General features: G+C 41.4%; 1 protein-coding gene across 5 annotated transcripts in view; it reads left to right on the top strand.

The window, feature by feature from the left end:
* SEMA4D (semaphorin 4D) overlaps positions 1-20,834 on the top strand; it is a 95,554-nt gene extending 74,720 nt beyond the window's left edge. For 4 of the 5 annotated variants that reach the window (XM_080575120.1, XM_080575117.1, XM_080575118.1 and 1 more), the window contains 3 exons: positions 2,361-2,533; positions 2,757-2,800; positions 3,903-6,356. In XM_080575120.1, the coding sequence (XP_080431246.1) occupies positions 2,361-2,533; positions 2,757-2,800; positions 3,903-4,816 (1,131 nt within the window). In that variant the 3' untranslated portion in view covers positions 4,817-6,356. Of the gene's footprint in view, positions 1-2,360; positions 2,534-2,756; positions 2,801-3,902; positions 6,357-6,705; positions 6,913-17,681; positions 17,892-19,281; positions 19,380-19,954 lie in introns of those variants that run through there. The other variant, XM_080575121.1, reaches the window with a different exon arrangement.
* Positions 20,835-21,589: the final 755 nt, after the last annotated feature.

Genomic DNA, 21,589 nt, shown 5'->3' with positions numbered 1-21,589 from the left:
TGCAGAATCTCTTTATCTTCAGGAAGTAAAAACCTCCATGTAGCTGGAACAACTTCTGACACCTAAAACTGATACCAAAAGCTGAAGCAGTGCTGTCCAGCACACTTCCATGAAAGCAGCAGTCCATTCCAGTGATGAATTGGAGTTTGGGCTTGGGTGCTGGAGTCATGGAAGTTGTGTAGTTGTGGTACCAACCAAGTCGGGGTTACTTCTGCTCCCTGTCGTGGAAGCTTGAGCTTTTGCCTCCTTGGACAGCCAGTAAGGAATCGCAGTTAGTTATGACTGAAGTCCTTCATACAGCTGGTATTTTGATATGTGTAGTGGCATCCCATAGTAAATGGTCATCCACAAGTGGGCAATAGTTGTTCCCCTTGATGATGGGCTTCAGACTACCCTGAAGTAAGAATCCTTTCTGAACACCGTAGTGTAGTACTCTCCAGGCCCTTCTCTTACACCTTCACCTTGCCTGGAGGGTTGCAGTCGGTCACACGAGCCTACAGCAGGTCCTCCAAACTCCTGTTTGGCTGAAAGGTGTGTCTTGATTTTTTTAAGTGGTCTGCTCAGTTCTCCACCTGTTTCCTGAACTCCCAGGCTGCCGAGGCACTGCAGCCTGCGCTCAGTGTTGCCCTGCTGGCTTGGATGTTGGCTAGCAGAGCACTAGGGAGACAAACAGACTGCAGTGCATCGGGGGAGCTTTCTGGCAGGGTGGGAAGCTTTTCCTAGAAAGCTGTGTGTCTCTCAGTGCTGCAGACTTATTTCTGGGGATGCACAGACTAACACTAACCTAACCTAAGTTTTAGGATGAAAGACTGCATTTGAAAGTATGCCTCTGAAGTTTCGTTCTCTTTCAAAGTCTATCTTCCAGCAGTGCCGGTATATTCTTTTTTTGGTCCTGTTTTGTCTTTTGTCTTATAGGATCAAGTTTTTCCTTGAAAGTCATCTGAACACTTCATATATATGAGGGATCTAAACTGTTTTATGCTTGATCTTGTTGCCTTCCTCTAGAGACTGCTGTTAGACACAATGTATCATTCTTTAGTTTGTTCTTAAAACAGATTTCTCAGTCTCATTGCATTAAAGAGACTTCCCTGTTCCGAGTCCTCATGGGAATGCCTCTTCACATAACTTAGTGAAAAGGTGACAGTGAGCTCCCGAACCTCAATTCAGCTCTAAGATGCCCTCTTAGCTATTTTTTTTTCCTCTTGAGGCTGTTCTTGATGTCAAGAACAAAAGTCTGTGCCATGAATGTGAGGTTTATGAAGAGCCTTGCTCTACTCGGAGGCTTTTTTGGATACCTGCCTATGCAACCGTGTTCATCCTGCCAGGGTCAAGCAGTCTCACTGCAGAGACAACCCTTGAGTGCATTTCTACGTACTGAAATCTGTGCAGCTGCAATACAGAAAGAAACACTTGATGCTTGGATCTGACTTCTTTGCCATGACAACAGCTGTAGAGTGCCAATAAATTCACTCAGTATTCTACTCTGGATGCAGTAGATCCACTGCGTAGGTGGGTGTACTGTTTGGCTTTGTATGCTCTGCCTCGCAAAAGTACTAGAGGGTAGGTCACAGTGTTTTGGGCTTGCAGGGCAGATGTCTTTCTTGAAGCTTTGCACAGCAGTGAGTAAATTCACAGTGTACCTTCAGCCATCAGTTTCTCTGAACTTTGAAACAGATGAGTGAACGCAGTTGTCTATCTTTTATGACAAGGAGGTTCAGGATGAGTGTGATATTTTCCTGGTGTGCTCAGGGTGACACTTCTTTGTGATCCACAGCAACAGTAGGTCAAGCAATCGTTGCCTTTATACCCCCCTTTTGCTAGGTATTATGCCAACATTATTTTCTTTGAACTCTATTCACTATTCCTTTAGTAGCAAGTAGTAGGCAGTTACAAGACTCAGACGTAGGGCTGACATTGATGGCTCTTTAGAGATCTGAATGGTCGACAGTAGGGCTGCTTTGGCTTAAAGGGAGCAGGAGTAGTAGAAAATATAGTATATAGAGAAATATAGTACACAGAAAATCTTCCCTTTACAGGCTTGTTATGTGCCCTTTGCAGCCTTGTCATTAACATATGCTTGGCTTCCCTTTTACGAAGGTTATCAGTGCATTCATATTTGTGGAAAAACTATTTAATAAAGCTACAGTTAAGCAGTTACTTTTGTTTCTCATAAAATGTATTGAATTCAGTTTTTTATTCTTTTGTCTTTTTCCACTTCTGGTATCACGAATATTTTAAAGCTGCTTTTACAGATTTACAGCTGTATGTGTGTACCTCTTTACTTTTAAACACTTTTCAGTTGCTTCATGAACTTGATTGTTCCAGTTTGAGAAGATGATTGGCTGTGTGTCTTTTTTTAGGGCAGAAGATACCTCTATGCTGGTTCGAATTCTGGTGTGGTTCAGTCTCCTGTGGCATTCTGTGACAAGTACACCACTTGTGTTGACTGTGTCTTAGCCAGGGATCCTTACTGTGCTTGGAAACCCCTTGAAGCTTCCTGCGTTGATATTTTTAAAGAAAGTGAAATTGAAAGGTAATGACAGCCTTTGATTACCGTTAAGTTGCTATCAGTATTGTATCAGTCTTGCTCCTTACCAGTAATTTTTAACTGAATGTTTTCAAATGCAGACTTTTTTTTTCTATCCATTAACTGCATCTGTCAAAAATATCTGCTTGTGCTATAAGATAAATTTCATTTTACAAGAAAAATTAGGAAGTAAGATTTAGAGTTGCAATACTTGTGCTATGTTTTACAGGAATTGGATCCAGAACATAGGTGGAGATGCATCTTCTTGTTCTGGTGAGTTACAGTCTTTGAAGAGCTATTTCTTCACACGTGTAGGTGGAATAGTGAAAAAGTAGTGTTTAGTTCAGCTTGTTTCCATGATAATTTGGACTTTGTTTATATCTTAATAGGTATGAAACTTTGCATTTTAATGTTTGAGCATCTGTATGGCCTTTATGTTGTCTTAAAATGTCTGTATTTGTGTACATTTCAGTGTGCAGTGCACAAACCTCTGAAATGATCAGGGGCACCTCAACAACACCTTGTGAATGAAAGTACTATTTACCATAAGTATCTCTAGTACAGAGGCCTCTGTCTCTGTGATATAACAGCATTTGACATTCTGCTGTGAGCCTTGATAAGTGCTTGGTTATTGGTGCTGGATCAGATGAAATGATCCTGGAAAAAAGCTAGTTTTATGATCAGAGGGGAGGGGGGCTCAGAACATCATGCAGAGCAACTGAAGTGCTCTCCAGTGTGCTTTAAGGCAAGTAACTACAGGTCCTTTCTTTATAGCATGTTGCTGACCTCAGATCATGATCTTAAAGAAGACTAGTGTTACAGAAGATTTGTATTGCAGTAAACAGCACTTTGCTTTACTGTTTTCATTTCTAATCCAAGCATAGTGAGGACTGCTGTGAGAGTTTCGCTTGTTAGTTACATCATTGTGGGCATGAAATATAGGTGCTGATACTTTCAGAAGAGATTTGAGTAACAGGACTTTGTTAGATTTCTTCTTGGATGTTTTGTGGTTGCTGATCTACTTTAAAATGCACTAATTGCTTTTAAAGTGATACCAAGTTCAGCATCTTTTGTCAAATAATGACTCTTCTCAGAGGCACACTCAGTTGTGGATCAACAAGGTCTCACCCACTCCCTGGAAATGGAGGCTGTTTTGGAGTTTGAGGTGTCCAGTCTCATAGTATTTTCTGATTTCCTGTACACAGCTGTAGTTGAGCGTTTCACTGAGACTCTTGCATGCTGTTGTCTTGGTCTTGTCAGATAATCTTAACACCGTAATCTTTCCATTACAACTAGCACGGTCTCATGAAACTGTACAGATTAAACCAAACAGGAATCATTGCTGATACTTTGCACATTTATTTTGATGTTCCAGATAAAGTAAGAGAGAATTCCCTACAGCATACATTCAAGCATGGGAGCACAGCAGAGCTCAAGTGTTCTCAAAAGTCCAATCTGGCGCAGGTAGTTTGGAAGTTCAAAGATGACGTACTGAGAGTGGAGAGCCCCAAGTACCGTCTGCTGGAAAAGGCACTGCTCATCTTCAATTTGTCGGAAGGAGACAGTGGTGTTTACCAGTGTTTGTCAGAAGAAAAAGTGAAGAATAAGAAATTCTCTCAAGTGTTGGCTAAGCATGTTTTGGAACTGAAAAAAGTCCAGCATACTACAGCAGGCCCAACGGTGGCAGCTGCACCCACAGAAGGTAATAGTGATGTACCAAAAGTGTCAGCTGTATCAACCGAGGGGTCTACCACTCAAACCTCAACCACTCAGATTGTACCAGTGACAACTGCAAGGATAACAAAACCCATTGGCCCTGTCCTAACAAGCGCAGCCTCCAACACAGAGCTCTTCAATTCAATTCCTGACGCAGTCCCAGAAAAGACAATGTTCCTGAAGTCAAACGATAACTTCCTGTTGATGTTCCTATTCCTCTTCTTTTTTATCCTCTTCTTGTGCCTGCTCTCCTACAACTGTTACAAAGGGTATTTGCCAGGACAGTGCTTGAAATTTCGCTCAGTCATGCTGCTGGGTAAGAAAAAAACAAAGTCAGATTTTTCTGATTGCGAACAAAGCGTGAAGGAAACCCTGGTGGAGCAAGGCAGCATCAGCCACCAGAGCGGGGAGCAGCCGAAGCCGGCGCACGACACCGGCTACGAGACGGAGCCGGACTGCGGCAACGGCCAGCTCCAGCCGGGGGACGTGCTGGCGCCCAGGGAGGCCAAAGACAAGCCTTTCGATGTGAAGTGTGAGCTCAAGTACGCTGACTCAGACGTGGAGGGAGACTGAAGGACGTGATCTTCGGTGTCGGTGGTGGAAATCAGCTGCGGTACCACAGCTAGCTTTGAACACCGAGCGCGTGGTCGTGACCGCTGAGCCATCGTGGGCTTCTCGCGCTTCAGCTATACAGCAAGCCACTTTGCATTTGGATCTCACCAGATAGATACAGAAGCGGTGTTCTTGTCTGCAGACCATAGCATCTTGTATTGTACTGTCATTTTTTTTTTTAAATGGCCAGTTTCAGATCCCCATTTGTTTATTCCTGTTTTTTCCACCCAACCCTGAGCACTTCACTCTGGTGAACAGTTGCCCACTCCTTTCTTGGCCCTTTTCTTCCATAGGATAAAAGTAACTAATTCAGTTGGCTTTAAAAAGTACTTCAGTCTGCACATCTTTTAGCTGCCATTAAAAAAAGTTCTAGTTTCATTTGAATTCCAAATTGGAAATTAAGTTTAGTTTATCAGATTGGTAAATTATAGACTTTTGTCCAGATTGGGACATTTTTTTCTTTGCTTCTAGTGATTATTTTTAGTTTTATGTTTTGTGTTTTGGCACGCTAGGTCTCTTTAGTTTGTTAAAGTTAATTTTTTTAACTGCTTTTTAAATATCTTAGATTTTAAGAAACATGGGGATAATAGTTGGCTTGATTTGTGTAAGACTCTCAGGGATAATCTTGTTTAAAGGCTTTTTTCCTTGCTGCTTTTTAGAAATTTAGGTACAATGATATCGGTACAAAACGTGGACTGGAGTAAGAGGGGGAAGGAAGAAAATGATAGATTTAGGAATGCTTTTTTTCTTCTTTAAACAGCAAGCTGGACACATTTTCTTTTTCTATACAAAACTGGATTTCTTCATTTTCTTTTGTTTAGTTTTTTTTTAAATGAAACAATACAGGCAAGCAACTGTCAGTTAGCAGTGACACAGAGAGGTTTTTTGCACTGTGGAAGCGAAATGGGAATTGAGAAGAATTCCTGACAATAACTCAGCTTGTGACTCGCTGGAACGGACTGTTAGGATACAGCCTGATGAGAAAACATTGCCGATTTTTTTCTTCTTTTTCAGATTCAGATATAACTCAACTTCTTTTTTCGTGACAAATCTTTGCAGCGTCACCCTTTCTGGATGATACCTACCAATCAATCTCCTATGCAACTGGAGACTGAAACTGGAGCTGCTCAAACAATCAGTCATTTGAACTGTCTATGTGAATCATGCCTGCAAAAGTGAAAATGTGCATTTGTTCTAAGTGCAGTTCACAACAGCACTGTTTGTCTGTTAAAAGCATTTTGTGCGGTACAGTTCTGAAGAGTTGTTCCTCTCACTGCGTATTTCTGTAAATATTACTAGAAGTAGAGTACATTTTAACGGTAAATAGCAGTATGCCTGGGCTGCTTTTCTATGTTGAACATCCATGCAAAGTTAATTTAGACCATCTTAGTGTAAACGGTTTATATTTTATAAGATTCAGTTCGGTTTTATTTTTCTATTTTAATTATGTACATATAACAGAATAAATATTAAAATAAATTGTATTACTCCTTGACTTTTATGAAAGTTGACATAATGACGCTCCTTTCCGTACTGCAAGTACTAATGTTCCTTGTGGTTGCCTTTAAGGGGGAAAAAAATGAAAACTTTTGTCAATAGTTGGGGGAAGATTCTCTTCTCAGCTTTAGTTAAATGGGTTATTACCCTGTGGGGGATTGGAAGGATGGAAAAAGACGTGGGTGAAGGAGGAAAGCATTCTTTTCTAGTGCTCTAGGGACACTTCCATTTATTACCCTTCTAAAATTCATTTGTCTTTCTTGCATTATTTCTTCAATATGTGATGTATTTCTTGCAACTTTTTTCCTTAGTACCCTCTTTTTTTTTCTTTTCTGTCCTCTTCTGTCGCACAGCCTCATCTCCTATACCTTTCCCTCCTACTGGTACCTCCTTTTTGTCCTGTGTGGGAAGTGATTCACCTCCTTCACCCACCAGTACCCAGCCTGATGTTTGGTCTAGCACAGACCTTGTAAAGGTCATGTTGTTGCCACCTTTCCTAAGTGACCAGGCACAGCATGTTAGTGTCGGGGGACCCTTTCACCTCTTCTGCCAAGCCACAGGTAAGTTGGAAGGACCCCTGTGTCAACTAGTATTTTCTGCATTAAAGGTTTAGATGTGTGACCATGCAATGTACATGCTCTTCTTTTTTGATATTTTAAAAAAAAAAAAAGAAAAGGACTATTCCAGGATGTCTTGTGAACGTGCTTTTTGCTAAGACTCAGGCACTGCACATAGTGTCATGCAAAATACAGGCTCTGATTTAGTGGCCTACTTCAGTTTGTTAGTAGTCGATTGACTTCAGTAGGCTCATTTGCATGCTGATGGAGCCTGCTGACTCACGATTGCGTATGGATGTTTAGAAGGTAAATATTTTCACTGTGAGGATGTATGCAATTAAAAAAAGCACCCTTCTGTCAGATTTGAATTTTACATATTGTTTTAGACCTGGTCAAGTATTCTTTTCCATTCTTACTTATTTCACATGGTGAAGTGCTTATGGTAATGATAATTTTCATTTTATGGGGAACATATTGTCTGGTGCACAGGAGAAAGTCAAAGCTATTTTTTTCTGTAGAAATTCGACATTTGTCTTTCAGCTTTTGCCAGGACAGTAGTTGCCTGTTTAAGTGGGATTTAATGAATCTAGACAGGTCTTAAAATGTAACTTTATTCATTAAAAGAAAAAAGAAATAGATTAATTTAAAAGCATTGTTTCATACTGGTCTGTCTGTGATTGTTAAAATGTTACATGGAATCAGATCAAAATGCATCAATCTTTATTAAAGCAGGTCTTACCAAAGACACGATTTGTATTTTCATGGCTAGAAAGAACAACAGTGGGATCATCTTATCTATAGTTTGCTCACTGCTGCAGTAAATGCTCAAGAATCCTTTTATTGTTCACCAAGGGGAAAAAAAATGGAGTAGTAGCATAAATAGTGCAAAAGATTTAAGCAATTTGATAGTCGTACTACAGATCTGGACTTTATTTTAAAGTTACTTTAACATGTATGTTTTAGCATGGTATTCATGGCCGGCTTTTTAAAGTTTGTCAGTAAGTGCTTTGGTAGTGAGCTTGAGAAGGAAGAAGCAGCGTCTTAAAGCCAGCCTGCGGAGCTTGCTGCTGGAGGGAGCAGGGGCAGGCGGTGGCAGGAGCGGTGACAGGAGCCCGTCCCCTGAAAGCCGCAGCGATGGCACTGGGGGGGCACTCAGCCAGCTGCAGTCACTTCCGCTCAGAAGGCAAGGAGTGGCTTTGTCTTACGGACGGGGCTTCCCTTCTCCTTGGCAAACGATGCCTGGCTGGTACCTCACATCCTTCCTGCACCCGGAATTACAGCTTTATTCCATTCGTTTGGGGGGAAAAAAAAAAAAAAAAAACGAGCACAATCCAGCATGCTGAACTGATGCTGGCCTGCTGCTTCCTTCTGGGGCCTGTGTGTCAGGGTGTACAAATGTGTCTGGGGCTGGGGGCTGAGCAAATGCTTCTACCTGGAGCTCTTTGCTTGGGTTTATTCACATTCCCTCACTGGTTGTTGATACTTCTTCCTATAAACATAGCCATAATGGAACTTTTTTTCCCCTCAGCAGGGAACGTAAGGTAAAATGTGTTTGCAAAGAACAGCGGGGCAAAACGGGACTGGCAGAGTTAGGTGTTGTGCTTGGCCTTCCGAACAAAGGATGCAGGATAGGCAAGTTCCCCTTCTGTGATGGACTATAGGCACAGATTGCCACACCACACATTCAGACTGAAGCTTATTTTAATTGTTTTTAACACTATTTTCATGAGAATTACTGAACTTTTTTTTTTTAAATTGCAAAAGTCTGCTTCGAGCTGTCTGGGAACTCGGCAGGAGCTGGTGAGTTCTCTTACTCGTCTCTCGCTTATCCCACATGTTTTAACCTGGAAACTTTCAGAAGGACAACACTTGTCTACCTTGTAAGTGGCCCATTTCAACAACATGCTAGGTTTACTATATGCTTTCTTCAGTACAGCTTAAAAGCATTTCAGGCTGGCGTCAAGCACACTGAACGAAATGCTACACCGTCTGGCGCAGGGGAGAAGCAGTGAGCCGACGGTGTACACACCTGCGTGCGTTTGTCTGGCGTGCTCTGCTGAATTTAGATGCAGGAGGAACTTGGTGGTATCTCGGTAGTTGTGGTGACGCCGACACCACCACCACTCCCAGCTGTAGAGCAGTGTATCCTTCACCTTGTAATTGCAGATGAATGACATCCAAGAATATCCTGAGTATGCTGAGCAACACTTTAAATACATTTGCAGATAACTAGAAAGAGTGCAAAACATCATGCTTTACTCTTGTATTTCTGGCCTGCAGATACGCTCTGTCAGTTTCCATGCTGTCAAGAAGTCTAACCACTTTCCATAGTCTGTCTGAAGCTAGAGGTTTCCCATAAGTGTTTCTTAACTTTTTGGTCTAATTTCAATAATCCTCTGAGATAAAGGCTCTGCAAAACCAGGAACATAGTTTATGGGAGTTATTTCGCAGACGTACTGAGATGGGCACATGATAAAATCCCATGTACTACAGTGGCTGTTCCCTTTGGTTTCATTATTTTAAAGGCAGCGCAAGACAGCTTTCCGCGTCAGTCCAGGAAAAGATCTGTAACTCGCTAGAATCAGAATCACGAGCGATTCACTGAAGCTTTGCTGGCAGAGAACTGTTAAGTTACACCGAAAGGCGTGCAGGAAAGGGGGGAAGAGAGGCTGTGCTGCGCTCCCCAGAGCGCTGCTGCAGACAGTTCGACTCCAGAGAGCACCTGCAGCCTGAGTCCAGACCTGACGGTGCCCGAGGCTGTGTCCAGGTGCCCGAGGTCTGGCTTTACAGAGGCCAGTGCACTTAAAACTGAGAGAGAGGGGGGTAGAGGACGGGGGAAAAGCTCTGCATCTCGCAGGGCAATCCACTACATAAATACTCTAAAACTTTCTACAACATTTTGACAATTTTTATGTAGTATATGTTGAATCTTATATGGTGATGCTTTGAAGCAATACCTTTGTCTTTAATCTGCGTGGTTACTTGCTAATCTGTGTTTGGTTTATCTTTATCCCTGTCCTCGTTTGGGAATGCTAAAATAGTACCTGGTGGAGCAGTTCCGTATCTCAGTTTGAGTTAGCTCCTTAGCAAACCTCTGGTGTTTTATTGCCTGCTGCCTGCCTACAATTCAGTTTCAACACCTGTGGCTACAGTTATCTGATAGTAAGCGTTAATTTGTCATTTTGTGGTTTTGTACCGTTTCTTTCAATGATTTCTGCACTGAGTGAACATTCATTACCTGAAGCGATCTTAGTATGATAAAACCATTCCTTTATGCGGATCTGTGATGTGCCACATTTTTTATTATTTAAATTGCATCTAGAAGATAACTTCAAAACTTGAAATTGCTCCTGTAATGTATTAACAAAAAAGGACTTGGAAGTCATCGCTTAAGGTTATTGAATCAATTGCATACTGCAGACACATTTTGAACAAAAAACACAGACACTAGAAGAAGCATCGATGTTACTGTGTCTGAAAATCACAGCATCACAGACTCACAGAATGGTTTGGGTTGGAAGGGACCTTAAAGACCACCCAGTCCCAACCCCCTGCCATGGGCAGGGACACCTCCCACCAGACCAGGTTGCCCAAAGCCCCATCCTGCCTGGCCTTGAGCACCTCCAGGGATGGGGCATCCACAGCTTCCCTGGGCAGCCTGTGCCAGTGCCTCACCACTCTCTGAGTGAAGAATTTCTTCCTAATGTCTGATCTAAAATCTTTCTTTTAGTTTAAAACCATTACTCCTTCTCCTATTGCTACGCTGCCTGATAGGAGTCCCTCTCCATCTTTCTTGTACCCCCTCCGAATACCATCGGGCTGCCACTATCCTGCCAGCATGGTGGCAGTGCTTGTTTCAGACATGGAGGTCTGCTGTGGCCCTCCCACATCCACCTGTGTGCAGAACTACAAACCTTTTCAAGTGTTGGCGTTGCCTTGGCTCTGATGGTTCCTCCTAGTGACACCTGGAAGCCAGCTGACAATCAGTTTCTGTAGGGACTATGATGTGGACGCAGCATTCTTAAATTCTGGCATCAACAGCAGATTTGACTTTATGCACGAATTTACTTTTCTGTGCGCTTTTATATGTAAAGGCTATGGCCACACTAATAAATACATGGAGGTTTGTGCAAGGAAGACATCTTATTTTGTAACATGTTTTATTTCAAGACTAAGGGTCTTGACTCTAGGAGTCTAAGACTAGAGTAAGCTCCATGTATGCATACTTTAAGCTCAAGCCACCTAAAGATAAAGGAGGGGAGCGAGGGGAAGAAATAAAACCAAGAGTATGTCATTAATTCCTCTTCAAAAGATTTTCTTCCTTGTTTTTCTGCTGAACCGAATGCTGTCCTGTACGTTACACAGCTGACTGTGTTTGCACAGGGTTTTCCTGTGCAATGAATAATCAGGTGCAGCTGGAGAACCTTTTCTTACATGACTTTCGATAATTTTATAAATACTTAGAACATAAGAAACATTAAAATCTCTTTTTCCCCATGAGGAAATGAGTCTGCTAGTACTAGTAATTGTAGCCTGCAAATAATTATTGCTGTTGTCATGTGCTTAAAGCTTAAAACGTCTGAAACTGCCTTCGTGTTGTAGCCTATCCCGTGTTACAGAAATACCAGTGAAATCTGTAAGTGTTCTTGTGTATTCATTGCTAAATTTTACCAGCTGCATCATCTGTCAGCAGGGGACTTAGGCTTTGATGGTCTTCAAACAGCCAGAATTGCACTGGTCTGGAAGTTTTAGGTAAATATCCGCAGAGTTTGAACCAAGCCGTTCTGGGCTTGTCAGAAGGTCTCTGGAGACTGAGGAAAACAGATGGTACCTCCTAGTCTGGGTAAAAACCTTGCCAAGGAGAACTTGTGGGAAGCAGCAGCACTCACCTGCTGTATTTCTTGTACCCATGACCACTGGGAAGCCACAACCATGTAAGAAAAAGACGTGCTCAGGAATCCGTGGCAGCTTTTACGGTACAACCAGCTGTAGGTAAAAGGTGAAGTTTGCTGCACACCCACCTGCCTCTCAGCACGTCTCCTGAGAACCTCGGGAGATTCTCTTTGCTGCACATTTGCTCCTTTACACCGTTTGCTTAGAGGATTTTGTTTGAGCTCCTGGCCTTTATTTTGTAATTCGGAATAACCACGTACGCTGCGTTCTCCTTGCCCAGCGTGCAGCTCCGACTCAGCACTGAGCAGTAACCCCAAAACCCTTTCCTGGGTGGAGAAGCCAGGTTTCCCAGCCCTGCCTGGTGAGACAGGGGAGGTTTGGACCAGGGCTGGAGTGGCTGTCAGGTAGCGCTGCCTTCCACGTGCTTTTCCTCAGGACTTCTCGTTACCCCCACTGGCCCTGTTTGCAAAGGGACTTCCTCTCCACTTTCCTCCCTTGGAGAGCTACAACCTGTAGGCTTTTGGTAATTAATCCCTCAATACGATGGCTGATTAGCTGGGTACTGATTTGGAGCATAGCTATTGCTTTTTTGCCTTTTTTTTTTTTTAAGCCATTTCACAGACATTACTTACCAGAGCTGCTTCAACATGCCGCATGCGCTGTGCCCGCGGTGGAGATTAATATCTCATTTTCTTCTCTCCCAGTCTCTGCCCTGCTAGATCTGTCCAGAAAACAGTGGAGCAAATTCAATAGCTTGTACTCTCTGGAGAGGAGGAATGCTTTCTGGAGAGCATTTTGTTCCCTAAAACAGCTATGGTCTCTATTTTTTTCGCCGTATTTTATGACTTAACATAGTAGCCTTGCTGATGGGGGGACAGGGCCAGGGCAGGGTGGGGGCAAAAATAGGCAAACTCAAACTGGAAACTCCACAGTTCTTTTGCTCTAGTCCCTAGTTTTGGCTTCATTTAATTATTCTTTGCAGGCAGTTACCTGGGTTACAATTGCAAGCTCTTGCCTTGGACCCACTCAGATAGTAATAGCTAAACAAGTGCTTGTGGTGCTGGGAAGCGCAGGCAGATACGCTCTGCGTTGTCGTCTCGTGGACAAGTCAGACATTTTCCCAGTCTGCTTTTACGTTTCTTTCTGAGGAGGCAGATGCCGTGTCCTACTTTCATCGGTATGCATTGTGCATTGCCTCCTCTGGGGATGGCTACTTTGTCGTGCATTAACGCGGCTCGCGCTTCACGCCAAGCCCTTCCTGCTTTTAATCTGTTTAGATAAGGCTGCATCAGCTTGAGATGTGCTGTCACACAAAGGTACCAGTGAGTTAACAGAAGCACCAGATTTTTGAAGGAGTATGCCATGGTTCTTCAGACTGATTTATTTGCTCTTGGAAATAACAATCTTTGTTGGCATCTTAGAGATCTGTTTTCCTTGGCATTTTTAAGTAATTTTTTTTAAATTGCTGATAAACTGTTGTCACTTGTAGAATGATAATGGATTGCACCTAATTTTTAAAAAATTAAACCCAGTTATCTGAAGTAAAAGCTAAAATAACAAGGACTTGTCTGATACACTAGTTCCAGAAAATTGCAGAGATGCTTGTCTCAATTTAGAGGTTCCTTCTCCCCACTTCCAGTCTGCAGCCCTTCACTGCAAATGTTTGCTCCATTTGTTATTTTGCTGATTTGTCAGCAGTAGTGACTCAGACCCCTACAGCTCATGAAATGCTAACCAGCCTCCTATCTTAACTTTCATTCACTCGCTGGGTACCGCTGGTGGCTGTTCTCCATATCAATGGCTAGGGGCCGTGTCACCTTTTCCGGTGCTTTGATCTCTGATTGAACATAATCTTTCTGCATCCAGATTATAGCGTCTTTTAAAAACTTAATCCCTGCTTTGAATGAGCTGCCTATATGATCTGGGCATTCCGAAAAATCGGGGATGATTGGTTCAGTAGTGTTCAGTACAAGCCAAAGCTGCAAGCTAAATTACAAGTGTTAACTCCAGATGCCACGATTTATTTTTTTTTTATCCCACTCCGCCTCAATCTGGTGCTTGCTGTGAACTTCGTAAAAGTTTTGGTGAGTGCTGGGGAATAAAGGACAGGTTTCTTTTTTCCAAACCTTAAAGCCTCATCACTGAGGATAGCCTCTGGTAGCAACACTGTGTCCGCATTATAGGCATTTGTCAAAAACGACTGTCATTACCCTGCTAGAAATCTTTTGTGGGATACCTGTCAGCAGCTGTCCTCACTGGATTTCTGTTTGCTGTCAGCCTTCTGAGATGAGTTTACCTGGGGGGAGAGGGAGGGTTAAGAGGTTTGGGCTTTCTGGCACTGTTTTGTTTCACCCAGCTTGCCTCCCTCTGTGTTGAAACGTTTTCTCTGAGTAATTTTGGGGGAAGTTTAGTTTTACTGTTACCCTTTTATCTTCAGGAACTGTATAAAAGTGAGAAAACACAGTGCGTTAAGCCGACAGCAAGGTGTAGCAGCACTTCCTGAGCGTTTCATCGCACGGCCTCCTCACCAGGTAGCTCTGAAATGTCTGTGCAGGTCTAGGTACACGTTCCTGCATCTGGCAAGGGGAAACGGAGGGGCTGGTATTCCCTCTTACCCCCCCTGCTCCGGCCGTATGTCAGTGAGCTCTGCTTAATCCATAATCTCTTGCCCTTAAAGATAGCTTGGAGATACTAATTTAAAGCCGTATGTCTCTTAGGATTTCATGCATATGTGGCAAATGCTTGATTCGGTACGGTTTCGTGGGGTCCATCAGCATGCTGTTCTGAATCTGTAGCTTTATTCTTCGGTTCTTTACAGCTGGATTTACTGATTGATTGACTTTCAGCTAAAACGGAATTTAAACCAACACTTCAATGAATAAATTTAGAGGGCAGGTAGAAACTTACTCTGCAAGCAGGTGAAATAGTTCAAGTTTTTAAAGCTACCTGCAGCTGCTGGAGGTCTTCCTGCAGATCCTGAGACAAAACCATCCAGCTGCTAAGTACATGATTTGTGCAAACCTGCCTGACTCGAAGTAGGTTACGGGACCCATTTCACCAGCAGAACGTACCCGGAGCTGCCACTACCTGGGCAGTAACACTTCACACAAAATGCTGACAGCAGAGGTACAGAAAATGACATCTATATGGAAAAATAACAAATGCTTCCGTGCACACTAGAAATTATTAAGGACTTCTGCAGAGAAAGGGGGTAGCTCAAAAAATGCAACACGGGTTTTTTTAATAGTATTTTGTTGTATAAATGTTAACCTTCCTCCAAGTTATGTTAACCTCTAAACCAGGTAAGATGGTGAGTTAGGTTATGAATACTGATTTTACTGAGATGAAACAATGCTTTCAAAGTTAACTGTTTGAAATATCTTTCATCGTTAAATGGAGCTATTTACATGTCTAATCTGGTTTGCTGTTTAATTCTCTGCTTTAATATATTTTAAAAAGATCGTTTTCTTAAATCTTTCAAGCATTCTTAAAATGGATGGCCATGTAAGTAAAGAAATGTTTTAGCAATTAATATTTTAAAGTTTGCAGTAGATGTGTGTTTCACTTGTATTATAGCAACAGTAGCAAATGCAGAATATAAATTTGTATTCATTTATTTTATCTTAAAAAGAAACCCTGACTAGTGCTTGAACCTAGATCTTGCTGTTGAGGAACTGCAGTGCTGACTGCACAGAAAACAAAGGTAGGGTAAAATCACCCAGTTGCAGCTTGCTACGGGGCTGGCCAAAAGTGGCCTGCAAAACTTCTAGTAGGAAACCGTTGGATTTTACTGTTGGAGAAATGCGTGTCTACAGCGAGCTGTTGGCAGCATTTCCCGAACACCTGTGATGTTTAACACCGGAAAATAGAGTGAGTGGGTTCTTTGGTGTGAATAGTAACATGAAACATTTGAAGTATGTTTAGAGAAGCGTCCTGCGCTCAATGTGCCACTTCCTTGCACGGCCCTAAAACAGTGCTTTTCAAGCCCGTGGTCTTAGGTAATAAATAGCTCTATTGTCATGTCTTAGAGCTTGAATTACGGCTAATAAAACTTGTGAGCTTGTGGCTTTACTCAAGCACCTGGCTTTTGGCTTTACAATGCCAGAGTAATAACTCTTACACTCATCCTGAGGCTTGTACCCCAGCACTTACTATTGATCTTTACTGTGGTCAAGTTAGTCTTTGCTTCTCCAAATCTTTGTGACTTCTTTTGACACTATTGCCTGATTTGTTTTCAGCACAAATGCAGTGGTTTTGAGTTTTTCAGCCCTTATCTGCGGCATCCATTAGCACTTCTAATCCAGTGTTCTCTCTACTCTTCAAAAGGTGGATTCAAAGCCCAGTATCTCAAAGCCTTGCTTTCTATTTCAAGACTTCTATTTTGGTCTGTTTGTATTTACTTACTACTCTTCCCATTTGTCCAAATACCATCTTCATTAGTTTTCTTAAGTCATTTGTCCATGGTCCCAATTTCCCATGTTTTTACCTACCTGTAACCTACCTTCTCTTAATCACAGAAGTAGTGCAATCATCTATAAACGACTTTTATTTTTTAAGAATATTATTCACTAGTTATTTGCAGTTCATCTTATGCTTGCCCTCCCCACTTTTGTCAGCTGTCATCAGTCCTTCTCAAGATTGTGCCACCTCCCTCTCCCCCACACCTCTTTCCCTCAGACATGAAATCAACCATGGCTTAATTAGATCACGTTCTCTATCATTCACCCTTGCACTCACTTCTGTTTTATTTCTCTATATTTGTAGGGGATTATTAGTTTTGTTTCTGAATGGTTATGCTAAGGAAGCGCATAGATGTACAGGCTACTTTTTTTTTTTTTTTTTTTTGGTCTGCCTGCATGGCAATCCAAAATTTAAGTAGTTTTCAGGACACTGGCCAAGAATCAGGTATTTTATCTAGAGAAAATTCCACATCAATTTGCAATAAAGTTTGTATAGTAAAAGTTGACTTTTCTAGTAGGTTGCCTGTTCTCTCAACACTTACTTGCAAAAAATCCTTTATTTTCTTTTTACTCTGAGTTTCTTTTTACATCTAGTCTTGCTAAGGCTAGTCTGGATCCTAAGCCCCAGGGGAGAAACAGGCACGTTTTAAAAGTCAGAATTACTGTGAAGTTCCTATTTTGGCCCAGATACCTCTCCTTTAAATGAAAAGGCTCTGATGTTGCCAAGTACACTTCATCCAATCTTGCTAATTTTCTGGGAACAGCTGTTCTGTCCTCTGGGCTACTGTCAATCTCTGATTTATTCAGGTTCTGTCCTCGCAGGTTAAGATGAATAATAGCAACAAGGGTAAAAGATTAGATTGCTCTTTGTTCTTGATCCAAGCCGATCCCAAGTTCTGTCTTGTCTAATTGCCTGCTTTGACTAATGGTTCTACACGTCTTCCAGTTTTGTTTCTTTCATTAGTCCCAGCATCTCTGACACCCTGAGTTCTTGAACTTTTTCCCCTCCTGGCCTCTACTTCAGATTTTAGAAGGCATGTCTCTGATGGTTTCAGCTTTGTACCAGACGCTAGCTGTGGGGTGGCCCAGTTCTTCACGTACTGGGAGATGGTGCTGATCTTCATTAACTGGTCTACCCTGTTTATGGGTCAGTTCCCCCTTGTGAGAATGCACACGGAAAATTCCTTAGTACATATGAACTTATTTACAACTTTGTCTTGAACCTAAATTATCAATGCTAGTTCTTTTTTACCCCATCCTTTTGGTGCCCAGAATTGCAGCTGAAGGAACCTAAGAAACATTGCAATAAAACATTTTATGTCTTTGAGGCTAATCTTAAGGTCCTAGGCTTTTGTTCACTTTTCAAAGACACAACTTGCATCATTTTTTCCCAAAGTAAGCTGACTGACATTTTTATAGGTCCGAATGATTCACACTTTGTCTGGAAGAAGAATGGGCAGAGGATGAAGGCATGCATCACTGAGCAATCTCATATGCTGTTTGATGGCAGAGTGCATGTTCTAAGTTGGGTGAAAGATGCAGTTTCAGAAAATACAAAATATGAATGTTCATTCATCTCAAAAGTTGGGAACACAGCATCAGAAGTGCTCATCACAGCGGAAGATAAAGGTAGGCTGGTTCTGAATGTATGCTGTGTGTGTGTCCTGATCCTGATTTATAATCACTGCACACATAAAATGTTTATGTGAAGATAGATACTAACTCTCATTTACTGTATTAGTATCCACTTCAGTTATGTATGAGGTTTTACACACAAAAGTTGCTTCTTCAACCCTCTTCTACAGCACTTACCTGCAAATTAGCAGTTATGATCTAGAAATGAAACCAAAACTGCTAAACTAATGGACACAGATTGGGTGTAAGGTGAATATTAAACAAAAACACTCTGCAAGAACTGTACAGGGTAATGAAGAAAAAAATCTTGAATGCTAAGAACTTGAGTGACAAAAAGAAATGCCCCCTATACAGTGCCTTTAAAAGTCAGGTGTTTCATGAATTGCCTGCAGTCAGGCAGGGTCAGTTTCTACCTCTTTATTTTGATGCTCACTAGGCTTGAAGGCAGTCAGATAAATCGAGCACCTGGGCAAGATCTTCATGCACCCTGAACTGACCGGGGCAACTTGAGCACCATTTTTAAATAGCGTTGGAGAACATACCCACACCTACAGAAAGTCTGAACGGTCTTTAAAAAGGTAGCGGGAACAATGAAGGTGATGTAGAATGGATTGTTTTGGTAGGAAGAAGAGGAAGAATAATTCGTATTTAGCTGGTCCGTGTCAAATGTGAATTCTTCAAGAACAGCTCAACCCTGCCCTTTTCAGTGGCAGAGAAAAGCAGAGAAGTAGTGGTACAAGTTGGTTTGCTATCATCGCAGTTATTCTAAAGTCAAGTTTGGAAGCCAAATGAAGAGCATCTCAGTGAAACTACTGTAAGTGTAAAACAGGGAAACTTCCACTGTGCTCAAAAGCATTATATACTGCCACTAGTGTCATGAAAGAGAAATAGAAAATAGTACAACTGTGGATGCCACCACCACAGTGGTAGGGACAGAAAGAAGAAAAATGGTTGGTAGACAGGATTTGAAGTAAAAATTTATGAAGATGCAGTAAAACAATCCATCTTAAGTTCTCAAAGGTGGAATGGAGGACAAGTCACTACATAACATTACTGAAAAAGTCAGCTGTATTATACCATTCTTCTCCCCAGCCTTTGTATGATCTGAGTGGAACATCCCCATGCTTCTAAACGGATTTAAACCTCAAGCACTAAATCTGCTCACTCTGGAGGCTATTAAGTTTGCTGCAGAGGGGAGGAGACATGACCACTTGAATAGAACTTATTTCCAAGTAACTGAAGAGAAGGAAGAGCAAAATGAAGGATAAAAAGGTGTCTTGTCTTCCTTCTGGACTAGTCCTCCACAGGACGTACTGCAGTTGAGTTGTTATCAGCTTACTTCATCATTACTTGGTTATGTAATCATCCCACTTACAATTTTCAGATAGTGCTGGTCAGGATGGATGGACCAAAGAATTCGTTACCTGGAGAACTGCCATCAATGAACATGACAAGATGATGCAAAACTGGATGAAGACTTGGGTAAGAATTTTTGGAACAGGCATCCCCTGCAGGGTTTCCTACATGATAGACTAGACTCAGTTTTATAAATAGCCTATAACACTTCTGCAACTGAATGGATTTATATAACAAAGCGATCAGTGTTTCTGTACACGCTGACATTCTTTACCCTCTCAAGGGTATGATCTGCGTGATCTGTCACATACAATTACGTCAGCTTGCTCCTTCAGTACACTAACCGAGGTTTAAATCAGGAAGTAGTTCTCATCCTGCCCAAAAAAGCAAGTCTGTGCACTGAACGTAGTAAGTTAATTTAATTGAATGTATTGGCTTTAATTAGTTGCAGAGACTATTGGACTTCATAAATTATATTGTACATCAAAGCTGCCCTTTCTTAAAAACAAAGGAACAAAAAAAAAACAGAAAACACACCTCTACTTAGCTTTCAGCTTATTTCTCTAACAGCTTGAGCAAAGATTATTTAACTTCTGGATATGACATGTACTTGTCACGTGTGTGACACAATACAGCTAATCTTTTAACATAGCTTTAAAATAAAATGGAGTTGACATATTCGTGTCCTTTTTATCCTTCAGGAAAGCTGCAACAAGAAAAACAGCTGCTCATGTACAAAGGAATGAACAGGCTGGAAAGAAATGTATGCAACTTATGAGTGCCCAGCACTCCTAATATTGTAGCTTTTGAAGACTTATTTGCAAGTGTTAGGACTGGCATTTCAACTGATGTTCAGGAAAACCAGCTGAAGTTTAAGGTAGAACAAGATATAATTACTGCACCAAAGAATGAGTGTGGCATGCACCAGTGCCACAAGAGAGGCCGCCAATCCCATGCTGGAACCATCTCTATGCTAGTTATTTCATCTTAACACAGAATGAAAATGGTCCTAGTGCAGCTCAAGCAATGTAATATGATCTATTGCCTCTGTTTTGAGTTCATGACAAGCAAACCAGTTTATTTTGGGCTTGAAGGTCTTGGTGTATAAATAAGAGATTGATAGATAAGATTTGGATCACATTTATTTAAAGGCACTTCTACTCTCCCATTTCTTTTCTTTTGATGCGTTTAACCTTATACTCTGTTTGCGGTATTTTGAAGAACATTCCTTTCTGGTGTTAGCAAGTTCATTTATTTGAACACATTTCCTTTGGTTATAAAGTTTCTGTACCAGATAAAGAATTTCTGGCTAACACTCATAAACCCAGAGAGCTTAAAACGTACTCAAGTTAAAATCTTTAGTTATTGCAAATTATTCTTCCCTATTTGAGATATTTATGGTAGCTTTAAAAAATTATACACTGAGTGAATTTTAAGACTACACGTGCATCAAGTTCATTATTGCTAGTTAACAACAGCAGATTGAAAATGTGTGGACCTATTTATTTCACAGTGAAACTGTTCTACTATGTTGCTGTTCAGAGATTTGGCCTTCTGCATCTAATAAACAGAAGACAGAAATAATCCAAGTTTTTTTTATCTTAATGGTTTTCAAAAATCTGTAAGCAAGTAAGATGTCACCTAAGAATCGTTATAGGGAGAGTCCAGGGGGACAGCTACTCCTAGCAATAGAGAAAAGATTCACACATAGCCCCAACATTATTTACTAACTAACTAGTAAGAATTTATTTAGATGATCTGTTCCACATTGAAGAAGCCACTCTCCTAATTCTGGGACACCTGACCCACTGGTTTCCAATACTGAACCACACTGTAATTCCATTCAGGTTGAAAATTCTTATATGCAAACTTTTTTCCCTATTCTTCATCTTGATAATCACAAATGAATGCTGACAGACCTCTGACACCAAGGTTCAGTGGGAACCCTTCCTTCATTCTGTTTCTGCTTATGACATCTTTTATTGCTAAGGGACAATCGAAAAAAAGACTTCTCTTGAGTTGCCCCTCCTCTGTTTGTTCAACAGCTTTGGAGCAGACTTCAGTTTAGTTCTGTGTTGCTGAATGATAAGGTAAGACCTTTAAAAGGCTGAGGTCAGAGAATTTTAGAAAAGCATAACTGAATTTTGCCTTGTCTGTGCAAAGAAGTACTCCAAGTAGTTAAAAACTGATTGCCGGATTTTGCTTAGCTCTACTTTGTAAAGAAAAAAACATGTCTAATGATTAGTGAACACAGCTGTGACACCTTATAGTGAAATTTTTAGATACATTCAAAGAGCAGAAAATAATTCCGTAAGATTTTGAACAACCCATAATGT

This window comes from Anser brachyrhynchus (assembly GCF_964034855.1).
Source record: "Anser brachyrhynchus genome assembly, chromosome: Z".
In the NCBI taxonomy this organism is placed as follows: domain Eukaryota; kingdom Metazoa; phylum Chordata; class Aves; order Anseriformes; family Anatidae; genus Anser; species Anser brachyrhynchus.
This window is presented reverse-complemented; position numbering and strand designations above follow the sequence as displayed.